This window comes from Lates calcarifer, linkage group LG4, assembly GCF_001640805.2.
Source record: "Lates calcarifer isolate ASB-BC8 linkage group LG4, TLL_Latcal_v3, whole genome shotgun sequence".
NCBI lineage: Eukaryota > Metazoa > Chordata > Actinopteri > Centropomidae > Lates > Lates calcarifer.
Genome location: NC_066836.1, coordinates 2,992,805 through 3,013,724, shown reverse-complemented (window position 1 = coordinate 3,013,724; position 20,920 = coordinate 2,992,805). Strand labels below are relative to the sequence as shown.

At 42.6% G+C, this 20,920-nt stretch overlaps 1 protein-coding gene across 3 annotated transcripts in view; it reads right to left on the bottom strand.

The window, feature by feature from the left end:
* Positions 1-20,920, bottom strand: part of LOC108880939 (receptor-type tyrosine-protein phosphatase N2) — a 178,760-nt gene that overhangs the window by 17,926 nt on the left and 139,914 nt on the right. For all 3 annotated transcript variants that reach the window (XM_018672679.2, XM_051069788.1, XM_051069790.1), the window contains 6 exons: positions 20,661-20,858; positions 12,714-12,861; positions 10,742-10,815; positions 4,620-4,697; positions 1,276-1,395; positions 936-1,102 (listed from right to left, as the gene is read on the bottom strand). In XM_018672679.2, coding sequence (XP_018528195.1) covers positions 936-1,102; positions 1,276-1,395; positions 4,620-4,697; positions 10,742-10,815; positions 12,714-12,861; positions 20,661-20,858 — 785 coding nt within the window. The remainder of the gene's footprint in view (positions 1-935; positions 1,103-1,275; positions 1,396-4,619; positions 4,698-10,741; positions 10,816-12,713; positions 12,862-20,660; positions 20,859-20,920) is intronic.

The following is a 20,920-nucleotide window of genomic DNA, read 5'->3' as shown; positions in this document are numbered from 1 at the left end:
CTTTACATTTCTGGGAGCAATTTCCCTGCCTTTTATTCCTCTATTTCAGTTTATAATTTCCTACTTTTCCAAGAATCCTCAGATAAGATACAGATTCACGTAAAAGCTTGGTGAGACTTGTGTGTGTACAACAGCAAAGGTTACTTGTAGAATCAGGAAATTGACTTGGCATTTTGAAAACATTGATGGCACAAATAGCAAAGTACATTTTCAGTGACAATCTACCAAACTCAGGCCATTCTTACGTCTTTTACCAGGACTTCTTCACAAATGTAAACTGGCTTTGTTCACCCAAAGCAAAGACAAAGTTACGAATAACTAGCCTTTTTGTAGAGACTTCTGTTGAAGACATCATACAAAGTGGTGTTCTTCACTTCTGCTATGGAAATGAATCCTGTTATCAAAGTGTGTTTTTAAGACCTTTTTAAAAAAGACATCCAAAAGTTTCTTTAAGGCCTTCTAAAACCTCAGTGCTTTGGCTATCTACATTAAAAGCAGGCTTAAGTACTTTATGTTCTTCAAACAAAAAGGAGTTGCAAGAAACTCTTTAAGTAAAATGCATAAAAAAGTCTTCATTACTTGGCCAGTTCAGAAAAATATGTTGAAAACAATTCTGTGAAGACTTGCCCACAGTTTAGAAGCCATGGTTAAATAGCCAGTGGTGGCTCTGATGGCTTCGTGTGTGCGTTCAAAGAATTTAATTGGCAATATGTGTGGTGGGAAGCCAGTGAGGGATCACATTCTCGTTGCTGCAATGGCAACAATGGCTGTTTAGTTCCTCCTCGTGCCAACAGTGGAGTTACACTAGCTGGACAAACTGAACTGGTAAGGAAAAAAAATCTTCCCCTCTAAAACAAGACACTGATTTTAAAAAAAGAATAAGAAGTCTTAGTTAAGTTTAAAATATGTTAGAAGTTTTAGAAGAAGCTCCCTACCTGCGGAAGTCAAGGAGTGTCCGGCTGGTCTCCGGGACGTTCTGGTTGAGCCAGGTCAGAAAGTGGAACTGAGTCACGGTCCTCGTCTCATTGGTCTGCATGTTCTTCAGGTAGAAGCTACGAACCAGGAAGTCATCGCACCAGATGTGTTCGGACACCAGGTTGACCTATGGGCACGTACAAATGTACAATTAACAAACACGTACACAAAACGTACAAGGCTAGGAGCAAAACATTTATGTTTTTACCTCAAAAACCAAAGGTAAAGTAAGTGTCAGAAAGGCAGAGAGCTGCGGCTCAGCGCTACACAGTCAGTTCTGCTCATGCTGAGACATTTTACCTCGTAAATGTGGTACAGGTTGGATCCCTCGTCAGGCCAGTAATGGTAGCACTGCTTCACCCCGCTCTCGACGAGAGGAGTCAGCATGACAATGACCACGCAGCCGTTCTCCCACACCATCTGCAAACGAAACACTCAGTGAGTCTCGTCACCCCGGCAGGTAAATGCCCTCCATGACACGAAACAAGCCTGTTTATTTAATTAAATAGCAGGATGTTTTATTTTAGCTTTCAGAGATGCTTATCAAGGCTGCTTCACTGACTTTGTTCTGGCTGCTATTACATATTATACATCTTTAAAAGAGCTGACATACATGTTACTTTATGTTCTTTGAAAACTTTCAAAGTTTGTTAAAATGTCAAGCACTCAGCCATTTCCTAAAAGTAGGAGTCACGTTCTTGAAGTGGTGGAGAGCTCGATTTGGAACAAGATCTCATACAAAGCTGTCAACACTTCCCAAAATCTGCCAACAGGAACTGTGACATGTGTCCTCACTCACCCACTCACTTGGATATTGGTCCATAATTAGTTAAAATTTTTTGCTCTCTAGCATTTTGGAAGGGTAGATGTGTCTGTTTTGGGGGTGGGAGGGAAAATGAAATCTAAGTTTGAAACCAAACACTTAAGAACATGTTTACTGTGTTTCAAACTTTGGTAAGTAACTGCAAGGAAGTCAAGCGCTGTGGCATGAAAAGTAATTGCTGTCGAGGCTGTTCCCTCCCCCAGCTGGGTCATTCCACAGCGGAGACCGGGCGCACGGTCGTATTTTTCCTGCTGGCAGTGATATTCTCACAGCCGGAGGGTGGGCCGGCTCTGGAGATCCATTCGGCTCTGATCAGACGTAACAGTCAGCCGTTAATGGAAGCCATAAAACAATACCGCTCCCACATCATCGCGTTAGATAATCAAGATGGCTACACCTGCCGTTGAGTCAGGAGTGCTGCCACACCTTGACAGAGATTTAACTGACGTTAATTGCGACGGGTTTTGAATTACTGCTCCTCTCAGCCCCCACTGCTTCACTGATTGGTCTCATGCATCTAAAGATGTGACGGTGCACTTTTTTGAGAAATGGTGTTAATTTGCTTTAGCTGACAGGGTGAGAACTCTGCTGGTGCTAGGAGGACAAGTTCCCCCTTATAAAACTCGAGGTTTGTTAAAATGCTAATTTTATTTAAACCCTTATTTATCCAGGAAAAGTTAACTGCACACCCTGCTCTTTTCTGCATTGCTTCTCATGTCACTGATCCATCTTTTGACTTCTGGAGGCTGGACATTGTGAAGTCCGTTGCCTTCAGTATTTTGCCCAAGGGCACCTCAGCAGAATCCTGACGGGGAGGATGTTGTGTAATGCGGTATATGTGGCGTTATAACCTTGGCAGCTCCAGATTAAGGGGCCAGATAAGACACAGTAATACTGGCTAAATCGCTGGGCCACAAGACAACACGAGGACTGGTCACACCCTGAGTACAGAGGCCTGTGAAGCCACTTAATGAACCTGAGCTGAATCCATGATGAGCTGCAGTTCAGGTCTGAGGTTTTCAGACATAATCTTTAAAGGATCTGTTCAGCTGTGATGATGATGAGGATGACCTCTTCCTTTTATATGACTCCTCTTCCTCTGTTATGTAAAAAATATGTAGGTTAAAAAGAGGGGGTGTGTAGGGTACAGGTTAGTGGACAAAGAGGTAGAGAGAAAAAAACGGAGGGAGAGAAAGGAAACAAGCCTCCTTCTTCAAACTGAGGGAGGAGGAAAATATTTCTAAAAGAGGAACAATGTCTATAGAGGAGGGATTAGCGGTGAAAGGAGGAGGGAGGTGGTGATGTAATGAGGTTAAAGTTCATTCTCTCTTCCCCATGAGGAGACCGCCAACCCACGACCACCACCAGCTATTCTTCACAATCACATGAATCTAACCAGTTTCACCACAGCAGCTTGTGTGTTTGTAATTCGAGTATTGCTGAAGTATGTTAGTTATTTCCTGTGGCATAAATTTACTGGGAAGTTTTACTTTTTTACTTAAGGTTGCACACTGTAATTCGGTCCTTTATCAGCTCCCACTTGAAGCATTTTTAAATGGACATATGGGGTTGGTTTGTTCACTGTCTTCCTGGGGGGTAGATATCAGTTATATCTGTGTTCAGCAGGCAGATTGGTCAAAGAGGAGAAATGCAACTCCAGGTATTTCCAAAGTTTTATTTTAATTTTGTGTGTTTCTCTGCTAGCCTACAAACGTTAGCCAGGGGTAAGTGTACGTTCTGGAGAGCTGTGTGCAGCTTGGAGGCTGAGCTAGCTGCTGGACGGTCAGCAGATCCCTGTGCAGGGTTTGTTTAAAGGTGACCTCTGACAGAGCTGACAGCTGAGTCGTCAAAGAAAAGTAACCAGTAATTTCCACAGTACTTTTGCTGCTGAGTAATTACTATAGTAAATTACTTTCCCAAAGAATAATGTATAAGTGAGTAAGTGATTGCAGTTTTACTACAGTATAAGCTGGCTGAGCATATACAGCAATGTATAAATAAATAAAAATAACTAATTGTGTGGTGCTAATAGGCACTGTGTCAGGTCGCAGAGAGCCTCTCAACACAGCACAATTTCATCGGCTCACTCTGCAGAAACTGATGTAATTGCAACATATTTGTTTCAGCAATGAACAATCAGAGAGCAGAGAGGAGACAGTGTAAATGTAACTGAATAATTAGAACAAGTAATGTAACTTCTATTCTGTGAATGAAAAGAAGATGTTTGAATTCTGTGGCTTTGGTGTTTCAAAGCTGGAAAAGACATAAAAAAGATCATTTATGAGAAATTCCATTTAACACGTTTTAAATCAGTAACAGGAGAAGAGGCAGTGAACATACAAGCCTGCATGGTAACCTGCAGCAGCGGACACAGCGTGTTTGACAAGGGGACCTTTCCTTCCTACACACCACACACACCCTCCCCTCTGCCCCCCTCGACACACACATCTACACCACGACTGGCCAGAATAACTTATCGATCTCCTGGTCTCAGATTCAAACCCAATCTAATATTTGGGACAGTGGGAAAAGTGTTTGCTGTCTCCTGCATTAACAATGTCTCTCATTGTTGACTGGTTGTGGTTGTATGTGTGTGTGTGTGTGTGTGTGTGTGTGTGTGTGTGTGTGTGTGCAGTGTTGTGGGAAGTGAGCATGATGGTGAGACGGAGATTAATAACGACATCCACAGAACAGGCTGCTCTCCCGTGTGGCTTGCTGCACTAATAAAAATCGGCTAACTCTTGTTTAAGCGAGGAGAGTGTATTGATTTTTATTTCGTGACTGTGTGCATTTATGTGTGTGTGTGTGTGTGTGTTTTTACCTGCCAGAAATCTGCCACTGTGGAGGGCAGAGGGCCTTGAGTGGCAATGTAGGCTGGGTTCCTGGGATCGTGATCCATCTGAGGGGGGAGGAAAGAGGAGGAGAGGGAGAAGAGATGACGTAAGGTTAGAAATGTTGATTGTGTAACGTTCATGTTGTTAAGTTCAGTCATTCTACAGGATTAAAGAGAGAAGTTACTTTAATGTTGTTATGTTAATTAATTCAAATGAAAATTTCAAGTTGAAGTTCAAGCTGAAACCACAAACTGTTGATGTAACAAAGCTCATTCAACTTTGATAAAGTTAATAGAAGTGAAAATTCAAAGTCAGGCGACCTCAAATGCAAAACTTTAGAAAATCTCTAAATGGAATTTTTTAAGTACAAATGTTTGCTTTGGAAAGTTTTCTTTTCAAAGTCTCAGTGACTTATGGGTAATTAAACCACTGTATGTCCTGTGAAAGGTGGCTGCATGTTGAGTTTGTGGAAAACTTAAAGTACGATGTGAAGTGAGAGGGCAACAAACCAATAACAGCCTCATAAATAAATGTATACCAGTGAAATAATCTCGGAGTGGGCAAGGAGGACCACTTCACCTCAGCATACAGCGGTGCAGCGATGATTTAATGCTCTGAGGCCTGTTATGAACCTCACAGCGCCGTGATATACAGGAACCAACAAATACAACACGGCTGCACAAGCATTTCTGTGCCACCTCATTACATTTGTCCACGTCAGTTTGCAGAACCCCACCATTCTCCTAAATGACCTCAGACGATTCCCCCTCTGTTTATTTCTCCTTGTAAAAAAATCAATTTGCATTAAAGACATTTTAAGTGAGCAGAGAAGGACAGAATCTCTTGCTCAAGGGGACTTTATAGGACTCATGACAGGTGATAAACACGTTTATTTTCTCCAGGATTAAACCTGTGATTGTCACATTACAGAACGGTCTTTGAGGAGGACATCTCTCTCTCTTTCTGCTGAATTATGTATAAGTTGACAGTGTACACCATGTTTTACAGCTCTTGTATTCACAACTGAAAGCTTCTTGGTGAAGGAGGTGAGAGTTTTAAGTAACTTAGACTTCTTCCCTAACTTCATGGAAATTAGAGAAGGATGGCGGAGGCGTCGAGAGCAAAAGACAGGAGACGAACGTGAGGTGAATTTGCGAGGACGTGAGTGACACCCCTGCCTATTACCATGCAAATTGTACGGTAAATGTAATAATTGGCAAGACCAATTTAGCTGGAAGCAATTACAGAGGGAAGACAGATAATTTCTGGGGCTTTTCCGCACACAAAATTGTCCTTAATGGTCCTCTGTTCTCTTTATGAATGCCAAACAATAATGCACTTCTGATGAACTTAAAATGTAGCAACTCAGAGAGAGAAAAGGTGACATGGTACCAGGCGGTTTTCCTCATTAAAACATCCACAGCCAGAACTGCATCATGGACAAAGAATAGCTGGAGGCAGAAGTATGCTTTTAAAGACTTCTGAGGGTGAAATGCCAGAGGGTGCATGCACTACAAGAGGCCAAAAGTATGTGGACACCCTGTCCAAATAGATTTCTTTTGGTCTCAGGTTGTGGCTGAAATCCTACTGCTACAGCAAACATGTGCTTTCAGAACCATAAAGAAATTGTTTTCCCAGTTTGGTGCGAAAGAGCCCGGATCTCAAACCCATCCATGCTGTGGCTGAATGGGAGCAAATCCCTGCAGCCAGGCTCCAACATCTGGTGAAAAACATGTAAAGTACTAGTTCCAGTGTTTGTGTTTGGGTGTCTGTATACTTTTGTGGATATATTACATGAAATGCAGGTTTTTCAATTTCCAAGAATATATTTCTGAGAGAAGCAAAAGGTTTTTTCTCTCTGTTTTTGTACAGTTTTTCAGAGGTGAAGCTACAGAACTGAATGTGACAAAATATCAATTCTTAGGAGCCTGTACCAGTCAAACATGAGGTTATATATTCATCAAAACTTGACCTGCTTTGAAAGAAGCAACAAAATATTCCCCGTCTCCCCCAGAGTGTCAAGGCCTGAGAAATAGAAAAAGAGAGAATGCAAGAAATAAATAAAGAAAGAAAGAAAGAAAACAAGGCCTGAGAAATAAAAAAAGAGAGAATGCAAGAAAGAAATAAATAAGTACAGAAAGAAAGAAAACAAGGTCTGGGAAATTAAAAGAGAAAGACCAGGAAGGGCAGCGAAGGAGAAATAAATTGACATGGAGAAATCAAGACAGACAAGGAAGAGAGTGGGAGCAGAAAAAGGTTAGAAAGAGAGAGATGGTGGAGGGTGAAGAAGAAAAGGAGGAGAAAAGATTCAGGAGAGGACGAGAACGCAGGGACACTGCAAAGACGAACAGATGAGGAAAGAAGGAAAGAGAGGCAGAAAGACCAGGAGGACTCTGCACACTTGACATCTCTTTTTATCTCTTATCCTCTGTCTCCTTGTCAATATCTGCAGACACACAATGCTTCCTGACATCTTAAAGTGTCACTATTTAACTCTGCTATTAATGACACTCACACACACACACACACACACGTCACAAAGGACAACTGTCTCTTTCTCTCACACACACTCCTCCTTAATGAGGAACTAAACCAGAGGACGTGACAAGTGTAATTATCCCTGCTATTGTTTTTTGTCTTTTCTCTATAGAGAAGGATGGAACAAATTGTGAGTGTTCGTTAGTGTGTGTTTATGTGTGTGTGACTGTGTGTGTGATCATTCTGAACTGTCTGACGAAGCTTCATGATGGAGCCCGCTGTTACTACAGTCTGACACCTCAGTGGGGGTGAAGGTGACAGTGTGTGTAGTGGTTTTTGTGTGTGTGTGTTTGTGACTGCTGACAGAGCAGTAAACTGTGGAACATGAATTAGCTGCAATTCTGATTCTACATGTTAAGAGATAAAATAACGTTACTGTCAGACATGAAGTCTGAGACAGCTTCTTGTAACCCTGTCAGTCAGTTTGTATATTGTGTTGTGTTTTGGTGAAGAGCCAGTCACCTCAAGTCCACTGATATGAATCCAGGTGCGTCTGAAACCTGCTCAGTGAGGTCTGTGAATCGGCCAGTGTAATTAGGACAGGGTTTGAGGAGTGTCTTTCCTGTTCAGGTTTTCCAATGCAACAAAACCACATTCAAACAGTGAGATGGAGGCAGACAACTCAGCAGCAGAGATCCCAGAACCTCTCACTCCTCAGAGTGAGTGAGAAAATATTTTAGGTATTGATCCTTTAAGACAGGAGGACCTCACATTTTCATCTTTCCAGAGATTCAATAAGAACTAACCTCAGATATTTTTTTCATAAAAACCCATAATTGAGCTAAAATCTTCAGAAGCAACAAGAAGTTAGACCTTTTGTTGATTATTTTTTGTCAAGCTCAATAATATTACATTTCATCTACACTTTTCCATGAGCTTAAAATAAATGTGGACTCAACAACCTTGGAATTTATCATAGAGAGAAGAAACTCTGGTTTAAAAAATGAGAAGTAATTTATCAGTTCAAACCAGAACAACTCATATGAGCTTTTGACATGCATCCAAATGAGTGTACATGCATGTGGTGCATTGAGTGGGAAATGAGTGATTGTCTTAGGAAGTGTGTATGTGTTTGGGTTGAGTGTGTGAGGAAACTACCGGGTCTAACTGTGTGTGTGTGTGTTTGATTGAAAAAGTGAGTGATTGATTTTGTTTGTAGGTCGGTTTGTGCGACGGGCTGACTGATTATGTGTGCATGTGGGACTTTGGGTGATGTGTTTGTTGGTATAGTTTATCATAACGGGAGAAGATTCAACAGGACGTTGCTTGGTTATGGGTCATTGGGTCAACAAGAATCGAACCTGCATCCAGAACCATCTGGGATGTCACTGGATGATACTTTGGTTTTTCAAACTGGAGGAAAGATTATAGTCGGTCTAAAAATGCTTCCAACCCAACTACCGTACCGTACTTCTGCAGTATCAGCCGTCATTTTAGGTTTAGCTTTGACTCGCCTACTTCACTCACCCACTCAGAGCTAAAATGGCAGCAGGTCCAACTATGGACCATCCTTGAACGTGAAGCTAATGACCTCACCCCATTAAACAAAATCATTATCTAAAACACCATCCACAGCTTTCTGTTTGGTCCAAACTCCAGCCGCTGGTTCCACTTAAATATTTAATGGGAAACTGAGTGAGTAACATTCAGGGCGGCTTTGCCCGGCTTTAATTGTATAATTCAGCGAATTAACATTACCCTTACTTGAGCTAGCAGAAGAAACAACATCTGGTTGATTAACTGACAACTGTTCATCCTGTGATTTGTTATTTTTTTACCCAGCTGTAGGGCTTTGAAGACCTCAGTCAAATGGCAGCAAAGTGATTCTTGCTTTGCTCAACCTTCCAAATCACCTTCTTCGTCTGTATGTGTGTGTGTGTGCTGTTTGGCTACATGCTGTAACTGTGTCCACACTAAACTATGAATCACCCACTGTGAAAATCATCCACAGGTTACTGGGATGTTGGCAGCACCTGACTGAGGTCTAAGGAAGAGAACCGACTCACGGGGGATCGCAACCAAGTCACGTGGTGTAATTCAACAGTAGAAGGAGACGGCATTGTGTTGTTTGATACAATGCGAACATTAGACTACAACCAGTAATGTGTAGGGGTTAAGATCCTGATCCTGAATTATTCTGTAACATTAAATTTTGCTAAAACTTCCTTATATGGTGTCACCAAGGTCTTGTTTATCTGCAGCGTCTGAATAAACTCCTTTGACGTCTTTATTGTGGCATAGAACTGTCTTCTTACAGTTGCTGTTATTGATATTTAATCACTTTAACAAATCATTAATCTTTATTAAGGACAAAAACCGTGGAACATTGCACAATTACCAGGCAAAAACATGAATGTTCTTTTGGTTGTGATGTTTTAAAATCAAAGGAAAGTGAAATATATTCACAGGATGTAAGAATGTTTTATTATTATATTGTTATTGACAAACATCTTTATCTTTGCTTGTCTTCTTTCCGTCAAAGTGCAAGTGAAGGTGGTTGGGGGGAAATGATAATGTCAGCAGAGGAGGTTCCTTAAATAACCTGCTGTACGTTCACATATGTTCATTGCTGCTTTTTCTGTGTGGAGGTGGGAATGTATGCACGACATGAGGCCTTGACATGTGTGTTCATGTTTGAGTGTGTGCATGTCTGTGTGGGTGTTTGCACTGTATGTTCTATGTCATCTGTGTGTGTGTGTGTGTGTGTAAATTATGTGAGCGTGGGTGAGCATGCGTCCTTGTGTGTGTATTAGTGAGTGTGTATATTTCAGTGTCTGTGCATGCTCGCCTGAAAGTGTGTTTTTAAGTATGTGTGTGTGTTTCTCTGTGCATGTGTGGGTACAGGTTTTTGCATTTCTGTGTTTGTAGCATTTGACGCGGTTTCTCTTTTGTTCTTGTATAGTCTTGATTCCCTCTCTCTCTCTCTCTCACACACACACACACACACACTCAGCTGCTTCTTGGTGTGACGCCCAGATTTGAAATGCATAGTGTTTCTGTTGCTTTTAATGGAATACCACTGTATCTGCCTCGAGGGAAACGTAAACCGACTATTCCAACACTGGTTTCCAAATTGATACACTCGCTCGCTGAATTCACATGGCTCTTTCTTCCCCCCTCCGTCTCCTTCCTATGGGCTGTTTTGCTGCTTAAATCTTCACCGAGCCGAGGAAAAGCCTCAGCGAGTCGAGCGTGCCGTAACAGTAAACACAAACTAGTGTCAAATTAGCATAACCCAAGGTCAAAAACAATCATTTCCCAAGACCCCACAGATCAATTTTTTCCACAAATGAGAAGTGAACAGAGAGCCGTGCGCATGTCCTTTCCCACGCCTTCCCCGAGCGAATACTCACCCAGGGTGTTTTCTGTAGAACAATCATTAATATTCATGGTGCAGAACATACACACTAGCGTGGGGCTGCTGCTGCCGCAGCTAAGTAAGCGTTACCATCAAAATTTATATTGTACAACGGTAGGCTGCCTTTGTTCCTGTGACGCCCTGTGGGGACTGTGGGAGCCCGGCATAGTGGCGGAGTGAAGCACAGAGTTAGAATGCAGAGGAGGTACTTACGATCGGGCTGGCGTTGATGTAATCAGAGTTGCCTTGGCTGTTCTCCACCTTCAAGGTGATTCTGGAGTGATCATCTGGAACACAAATGGAGGAATTCATCGCATTTCGTCTTAGGAAGGAAAGTACTCAGTAGCCGTGTTGTAATTAGAAATTTCTTTTCAGATGTGTTGAGCATATGAGGCTCTCTCTGTTGCCTTGGTGGAGATTTCAACAAGCGACTAAGTAAGAGTCTTTCCATGACCTAAGGAGTTTATTCCCTTGTGGATTGTCAAGGTTGTTTTCAGCTCAGGATAGAGTTAGTTTCATTTCAGAGATTAAAAACCACCAGGGGATTTGATTGAGAAATATCCTGATGTTCTTTGATTTTCCTCAGAGATTTGATCAGTTGATCCCTGACTTTCGCTGTCTGGAAGGAAACGTCTATCAAAGTCACACAACACTTCACGGTCATGAGGGTGAAGCTCTGAAGCTCAGGGTGGGTCAGTCTTTATAAACTCGTGTTTGTCTGGCCAACCATTAATCAAACTGACAGGATTTAACTCAAAGTGTTTCAGAAATCAGGTTTTTTTTTGGAAAAGAAAATGAGGCACAATCCATCTTTCACTCAGTTTAAACATCAACTAGGTTAAAGAAGAATTGGAACAAGTGGATTCACTATACATATACAGACAGGTGACAAATTAAAGGAAAATAAAAAAAGCAAAATAATCAGGTGTTGGGGGCAAGAACAGCTTCAATGTGCCTTGGCATTGATTCTACAAGTCTCTGGACTCTACTGGGGGGATGAACACCATTCTTCCAAAACATATTCCCTCATTTGATGAAGGTGGTAGAGACACATCAGTCCAAGATCTGCCATAGGTGTTTAATTGGGCTGAAATAGGTGACTAGGAACTGGATTAACACAGTGGATGGTCAGGAGGACATGTTTGGTCTCTCTCAGCCTCGAGGAGCTCTACCCTCCATCACCCCTGGTCCACTGAAAATTTTTGGAGTGACAAATTTCCCTAGTTTATACATTTCACTCGTGCGAGCAGCCCTCTCAAGCCTCAAGTGATAGTGGCAAAACAGTTCTGAAAATCTTTTTGGAGAAGCCAGTGGTGCTTCAAATAGGAAACACAATTTATTCCTGACAAACTGCTTTCCCTGCTGACAACCTGGATTTCATTAAGCTCTGGCCCGGTGGAGAGAATGGGACAGCACTTTTTTAGATGGACTATTTCCACAGAAGCTTAGAAATTTTAATCATTGATGAGGTCGGTGCAGGAGAGCTTTAATAGAAAACTAATTTACAACCCTTCTGCTCACTGCATCTGCTCCTGGTTTCTGATAATAGAGGCCGGACTCTGAATATACGGGGAGTGTTGTGGAGAGGTGGTGAGAGTAATGCCACCGTGTTTGAGGGACTGACCTCAGGAGGTGAAACAGTCAACTTGGTGGTGACACACTTTAATATCACGCTGTCTTTCTTTTACATACTGAACTCGGCTGAACATTGGTTCGGTGCCAGGAACCTCATTAAGGACGCGTTACGCAGCTGATTTACAGCACCGTTAATTGAAGACCGCATTGTCCAATTTTCAATTTCCCACACGAGCACACGTTGAGTTTTTGCAGATATGTAAACCATGTTGAAATGCAGAGCATGTGGCCTCCACCATAAGCAGAATCTGTGTTGTATTAATTTCCTGTTGGGTAATTAAGTTATCTATCTTTGAATCCAAAGATAACCTGATGGTGGTTCTAGTTTCGGGGGACCGTGCAGATCATTTTGATTTGGAGCTGCAGATGCTCATGGTGATTTCCAACTTCTGCGGCCTTTTTCATGATAATAAATAACCGAAAAACACACGTCTTCAGGTGTAAAACAGCACTCAGAGGATATGACAGACAGCAACAGTACATTTGAAATATCAGTTCACTAATTCGCCCACTAATGACCATAACAGCTGATCAATCGATCTTTGCTTACATGCCACCACAGCAGTGGAGCGGTTCTTCTTGGCGTTGCCATCCTTCAAGCCAACGGTGCAGGCGTTGGGTTCTGCCTGATAAGCACACAGCGCCTCCCACTCCTTCTCCAGGCGGTCCTTATTCTTCAGGTGATCCTCCATGTAGGCCTGAAGGAGACGAGGAGAAGAGAGAGAGGAGAGGAGGTGAGGCAAACAGAGCTGGAGATAAAGCAAAGGGTTATACGTCTCTAACCGTGGTATACGTTCATTATCGGGGTTCCCTGTATTTGTATTAATCTTTGGTTAAGCTTGTCGCCTGAAGCCGCTGACGGACAGACTCCACCTCTTAAGGAAGAGAGTTTCAATTGATCTGTCAAACACAAAATTTCACATACTAGCCTGTGATTTTAACTGACTAAACAGCTTTAATAAACTGTCTGGCAGGCTGCTCGTTTGCACCTCAGCGGAGCACCAGATGAAAGGTTATTTTCTCAGTCAAAGAAAAGTCGACCAAGTAGATACTGGGGCTTTTTCCTGTGAATGCCAATCACCTTTTAAACTTTGGCAAATGGCCCTTTTGGCTCGTCTGGTGCTCCACTGAGGTGAAGAGGAAAACAAAGATAAGAGTGTTTTAACCTGGTTAAAGCACCAGATGGGTGGAGTTTACTGCATCAGGACATGTTGCTACATGCATGTTGTAGCTCTGTTTAAATGAGGACCAGTTTCAGCTTGGCCATCACTTACCATACAGTCTTCATAATTAAGGAAGCCAATGTGACTTTGATCAACTGCCAGCAAATGAACTTGGCACATAAAACCACAGCAAGGGCCGTGTGTGTTGTTAGTGCTGAGGCTAACAGGTTAGCTCTAATCTGATGCTGCAGCTTTGTTTTTTAGCGGCCCTGGAAATCAGCGGCCCTCGCACACAAAATATGGACGTACGATGGTTTGTAATGGATGAGGGAACGAAATGAGCTGGTGTGGTTCTTTAAATGGCTCTGGTGATGATTTATGGTGGCAGTTACAAATGGGGCTGATCTTAATCAGAATTAGCTTCCAAAAAAGGCCTAATGGCTTTCCGCTAAAAATGAGAGGAGTTTGTTAAAAATGGAAGGCAGCGCAGCTTGACGTCCGGCGGCTGGAAGATAAAGGGAAACTGTCCTGATCAAATGCATTTATGTGATTTTTATCATACATGTGCATGTGGACGGGTCTGTGTGTGCAGCTGGTCCGGCTTGTTATTTGTTAGTCTGGTAGTGAGCTTAACAGGCTCAGAGTAGAACAGCAGGGCTGCATTGTGTATGGCTGAATACAAGACCCTACACAACACACACACACACACACAGACGCTGTAACACTAGCCATTCCTTGTTGTCGTATCAGCTCTCTATTACATTTGCTTCAGAGCAGCTAAAAGCAGCAATGATGTAACAGGAAGCCACAAGCTGCGACCCTGTACCTGCACACAGCCGCTTATCAACAGCAGGTGGTCTGAATCCTTCAAAAGAGACACACACACACACACACACACAGACGACACACATAAAGAAAATGCACATATATCTAAAGCACAATCCACACATAAAGGTCACATACACAAGAACACAGTCCACCCACACACACACACACAAAGCCAACACTCACACACATCAAACACAACAAGCACACAGCTACACACTTACTATATACACACATAAAGATACACCTACTCACACACTCACGTTCTACACACACACACACACACACACAAACTTACAACATACAGACACAATAACACAAAAAGCATGAACAGAAGAACATAGAAATACATAGAAATTAATGCAGTCCTATAGAACACACACACACTGTCCTACATCAGATGCCCCCCACCACCCTCTACCCCCTACCCTCTCTCTCACTCTCTAATGCCAGAGTAATAGGGTTTTGTGGCTGTGTAAAAGGATTATTGCAATCCAATCAGGAGGTGCTGAGATCACCATGTGTCGGCCAAACACTGAATAATCCCCTTACTGCGGGAGGGGGCTCAATAAAAACTGCTACGCAATAAGACTCTGCCTGAGCTGCCATTGTGGCTCTGACGCACCATCTGAGCACCTGTAGGACACAGCAGCAGCAGCATGGAAGCCGGCTGCATGGGAGGTGACGTAATGCAGCAGCCATTTTGGATGGATGGGGACTGAAGAGAGAGGGGAAGAGGGGTGAAAAAATCTGTGTTACTCAGCAAGGAAGGGTGTTCAGTGGTGGAGAGTAACCATGTACGTTAGCAAGAGCTCGTTAATCATCAAAAGGTTGGTTGCTGCTCCTTAAAGCTCTTACTATGACTGAGTTCTGTCTGTTGAGGCACAGGTTTGAACTTTGCACCAGTTTTGAGGGACTGTGATAGTCCAGTGTCAGCTGGGATTGGCTCCAGCCCCCTGCGACCCTTAAGGATAAATGGTGTACTTAACGGATGGATGGATGCTCCGCTACATACCAGCACAATTTTAATAACTCTGATCCATTATTAAAGATTAAAATAACCAACATTTAAACAACTGGTTTGAATTAGCTCCATATAGACTAGTCACATTATTAACTGTCTACTTCTTTATTTGGCTTTTCTGTTGATGAAGTTTTGACTTTCTAGTTTTACCTTGGGAAGATTTTACTCCTTTCTCTTTGCTGCCTTTTGTGTTCCTTTCTTTTCTTTCCAAATGAGTATAGAAACCTAACGCACAACAGACATCAAAAGCTTTTATGACGATGGTACAGGATGGATCACTGTGTCATACAACTGGGAAAGTCTGCAGCTGTAGTTTGTCTGTTATACATTTTTTGAAAAGGTGCCACTTAGAAACTTTAAAACTGATTTTATAAATTTAAGTGTGATACACTTAAAGCCAAAAATCCCTAAAAGGATCCTGAAGGATTTCATTCCTGTGATAAAACCTTTGTGCTGTTTCAGTTTGATCAAAATATTGCAGCAGCATCAGTTGCACCGCCTCAATCATCTGAATGAATTCTACAACAAACATGTAATCAATCATCATCAGTCAGTCTGCGTCCATCCTTCATTCAGAGGCTGGTGTCTTATTTTTAGTTAAAAGCTGACATCATCCTGATACATGAGTCTAACTTCTCTGCAGCTGAATGCTTCCTCCTACTCAGCTGACCACATTAGAGTGATTTAACATCCATTTCCTGAGGCGCGCTCTTCCTCCAGCCGTTACCCTGTGACCTATCAAGTCTACAGATCACATCCCAGCTGGCCCGCTGGTGAGCTACGAAAACCACGACCACAACAAATTCCCAGCGCGGTTAATCTCGATGGAGGCTCCCGCTGCAGTATAATCTATAACACTTACTTGGCCAGCAACAAAAGACTAGATAATGTGCTTTATATATAGAGTCAACTAATCCTCTTAAGACACAAGCAGAGAGGATGTGGGAGGAGGAGGAGGTGGTGGGTGGGGGAGTGCTCGGTCCCAGTCACATGGGACCAAGTAATACATTAACTTAGATAAGATGGTGAAAGCCGTTTCTCCTCAAATTAAAGTCAGTGGGTGGATGATGACATGGAATTTGCCCGGGTTTTACAAAAGGCAATTAATTTTTTCGGGGAGGTGGGAGGGTTGGGTGGCGAGGAGGAGAGAGGTGGGGCACTGCGGCTCATCAGCGATCGTGTTATTCCTTTCTTTGACGCTCGTGATTTTTATTAATCGCCGAACAGTTGCCTCACTCCTCTGCATGGCAGGGATGAAATATTTGCTTTTCCATGGCGGCGGTGCGCTCGTCTAGCTTTGTGATGGATTTGGTCTCTTGCCGTGACGCTCTGAGTTTCCCCCAAACGTGTCGACTGGGTCCCAGTTTTGTTGCCATGAAACTCTCAGCTCAGTCTCTAGTTAACATCATGATGTGAATCTGAAATGAGTTCCCTTGTAAGTGTGAATATTTTTGTAAAACTGACAGGCCTGACTGCAGAAAAAGAAAAGTATGAGTAGTGACAAATAGGCATTGTTCCAAATCATGGAAAGAATAAAATGACAGACCAGAAGCAGAGGAGGGAGGGAGAGGAGGAAAAGGAAAAAAAGGGAAAAAAACCAAAAAGAACAAAAAAGAAAAATGCAAAGAAATATTAAAGACTGAGAAAAATAAAAGGAAGGAAAAGGGTGACAGGGTAAGAAGAAGAAGAAAAGTAGCAGAGGAGGAAACAGAAGAGGGTGGAAAACTTGGGAAAGAAAATAACGTGAAAGAAACCATTAAAGGATCTGTGATGGAGAAAGGAAAATGAAAAACAAAATTAACAGCAGGACGCAGGAAAATGAATGAATGAATGATGGAGGACGGATGAAAAGAGGATAGTGGTGGTAAATCCATAAAGCCTTCACTAAAGAGAGGTATGTGGGCGGCTGGTGGGCAGTAAGAGACATTAAATAGCAATTTCCCAGATTGTCGCTATTATGTGAAAAGCTTGTAACTCCAATTTTAGTTCTTTTCATCTTTTAACTTCAGCAGAAGGTGGACGTGCTCTTCTACAGGCCAGAGAAAACAGTCTGACCTTTGGGCGTCTGAAAGGTTTTAAAACCCAGCGGAAAACACACGGCTGTCCAGGTTCTCTGTTTATTTTGGAGAGGCTGACATTTTGGAGATACATGGTTTCCAGGTAACGATGGCATTATGTGACTTTCCCTCTGCTGTCTGATGTTTCTGATGTGGGAGGATGGAGACGGCCTGAACCGAGCGGAGCTGTGTGTGTGTGTGGAGCTGTCCGTGGTGCTGAAACACACTAACAGGTCCGTCTGTGTGTCACTATACATCGCTTCTCTTTCTCTACCTCACAAACCTGCAGTGAGTAAAAAACACAGCAGCAAAGCGTTCACAGCTCCCTCTCATTAACTAAGAATCACACATTATCACTTTCTGTGATGATGAGCATCCTGTGACTGACAAACTGCTCCAGAGTCCTCACTGCTCATTCCTTTTTATTTCCTTGTTGCAATAGAAACATGAGCTTAAAGTTAAATATGCCATCAACTCCTCATCAGCACAGGAGGCTCCTCATAAACAGAGTCCATTTGGACAGTTTTCATGAGTATTAAACAGCACAGCTGCAATTAAAAGGAGGGTATTTGGCATTCAAGGTACATTTTATGTTTCTAATCCTCATACTAAATAGAAGCAGTAATAGAATGGGCTCAATAGGAGTACATTTGACTCCTCATCACTCAGGATTCAGTCCTGACTGACTGGGTGCAGCAGAGGGACACTGAGGCTTAATTTATAATCTTACAGGACTAGTCTATGATGATTTAGCCATTTAAAATAGAAGATTTGAGGTGATTTAATTAAATGCAATTTCTAAATTTCAAGTATAATCAGATGGCAGCCTCTCTTTAAAGAGAACTGCCCCAAAATTAGACTCTAGGGCTTCTCATTTATTCTCACTGCCTACATACAGTATATATGTTTACATTAATCTGCATCATCTCAGTGTACATCATAGTGGGTAAAACAGCTAATCAATCAAATCTGTGCTTTCCAAAAAGACTCACACCCTGTGTGTGCTCTGACCTGCTACCTCTGTGGTTGAGGTTTAATAAATTTAAACAACTAAAACGATGTGTTGAGGGTTAAGGGGAGGTTTGTGGTAATGGTTAAAACTGCTGTGTGTCCCTGCATTTATATTCATTTTGGATGATTCTTCCCAAATTTGCGTTACAGACCAAAATTCACAAAATTGCCCCCCCTCTAAAAATTTAGAATAAAATGTTGTTTTTAGGAAACAGGATGCAAACCGCTGCCCCAGTGTCAAAGTGATAATACTTCTTCACAAAGATAATACATCAGGTCATCATTAGCATGTTGATTTAAACCAGAAAATACAGACTAGACTTTACTGTTTCTCTAAAACACTGTTTCACAGAGTGGAAAAGTTTCTCTGGAGAGGATTTAAGTGGAATATCAGCATTCAAGAGGACATTCAGCTCCATCACCTACACAAAATTTATTAATCATCACGGCCACATGAGATTCACTTCATCCCTCACACCATTTACATATTAGTCTCTTTATTATAACAAATTCAGTAATCACCCTGACCAGACTGTGGCCCACACAGCAACTGAATACTTGACTAAATATGAGCAACACTTCATCTCACTCCTCTAATCTGTCAAGTGATGCTGCCTCTGCTGAGACGGCTTCGTCTGGTGAAGACAAAGCCAGCGCACCTGAAGAAGTTCAGACTTCGCTGTCTCCAAACTCAAAATATATTTTCATCAGTACGTGACCTTGGTTTTATCAAAAGCATGCATGATGCCGTGTTGTGGGTGCAAAAAAAACACACTTCAGCTGGATTGAGCGTTCGTGTAAAACAACAGAGCTGCTCCCTGCAGAGGCACAGGGCTGCAGAGGGAGATGTTGCTCCTGAACACAGCTCTGGTGCAAATCTCAGGGGTAATTAGTATCTTTGTGCCTATTGAACACATCAAAAAGCCCGCTCTGTCACATCTCGCCGGCAGCTTCATAATGCATGGAGAGAGAGGGAGAGAGAGAGAGAGAGAGAGAGAGGGAGGCGGGGGTGGAGGTGGGGGAGTTGGGATGAGGAGGTGGTGGGGCTGAGGGTGGTGGGTGGTTGAAGTGAAGCAGCTATATATTGCAATTACGGTGGCGCTCGACGGAATGCGACCGAGGTTCAATGGAGATTTTCATCTGCAGGATAGAAGAGGGTAAGAAGCCTGCTTATAGAAACTGTGGGTGTAATGAGATGTACAGAAACAAAAAAAAAGACACACAAGGAAAAAAGATGAGAGACACAGTGAGATGAGAGGAAGAAGAGAAAAGTATGTGAGAGAGGCAGAGAGAGAGAGAGAGAGGGAAATGAGTAGCACATGCAGAAATGCAGAGACACGTACGTGAGAGATGGAGGCAAAATAATTCCAGTGGTTTTTGAAGAGATAAATGGATTAAGGGGTAAGAGAGGCAGGTGATGGGATGTTTTGGATGAAAGGGAAAATAAAAGAAGCACAGAAAATCTGTGGCAGCTGTTTGGAAAGACTGAAAAAACTGTAGAAATGTAAGGGCAAGAATATTACAGAGATTTTTCTTGTTATAGTGCAAATCCGCCATTTTAAAAGACAGGTTTACCTTCTCTGCTGAAATGATAATTGGAGCTGAAATAAAGCTCGCTTTGAAATATCTTGTTATTGGGGGATGGACTCAGCCTGATAATCAGACTGAGCTGCCATTTCATTTCACTTAATTATTCAGTCTGACCTCGTGTTCATGTTAGCCAATTTCTGTTTACAGGAGGGTATTTTGTTTAGCAGCAAGTGACACATTCATTCCAACCGTTGTAATTTTAAATCAACACAGATGCTGCGTTAATGGTTCCTGGGAGCAGTTAACGTTTTTTTCACGATGGTCAAAGAAACTTTGTCGATTTCAGATTCGCTACATCCATCTAATCCATGCTAATCACCATTTCTGTTGACACTTTTTGTTGCAGTTTTTCATGGATGTAGCATTTATTCTGCCTCTGCCACGCAACGATTACATCCCCATTCTTAATCCTGCCTGCACGGCTTTGATTGGCTCTTTTTTTTCCCAACAGGGGAAACAGCCATTAATGAGAACAATCCAACACCTATTGGAATAACTGGAGAGGTGGGCAGTAATTCAGTTTAAAACAGTTTGTTCTCTCAGGTTTTCACCCTGAACCATCCTTTAGAATCTAGTTTCTATCTCATATTCCATAAACTCAGGGTAAAAAATGTAGTCAATTCAGTCTTTCAGCAGCTCAGGGTTTGTAATGTGAGAGGTGGATGGATGAGATTTACACATTAATGTCACTTCCACTGATTCATCGTCCCAGGGTGACATCCTTATTACGGACTATTAGAATATTTTGACTGAGTGTTCAGGCGTAGGACTCTCACTGCCACTGTACTGTGTGACGATGAAACAACCTGACCTGAACAGAAACTCACCAGTATCATGTGACCGGTGGAGATGTCCATGTTGGAGTGGGCGGGCTCCTCACTCCAGGAGGAGATGCTGCTCCGTGCTGAGGGACTGACGGCCTGACCGCCATCGCTGAACTGGGACGACACGCTGTTGATCCTGGAGGAGATGGGCTCCGGACGCTCAGCTGGAGGTTTGACCGCCATGCGCTGACGACAGAGTTCCTACAGGAGGGAGGAGGACGGGGTCAGGTTTGCATTGTACTGAAGAAAACAATACACAAAGA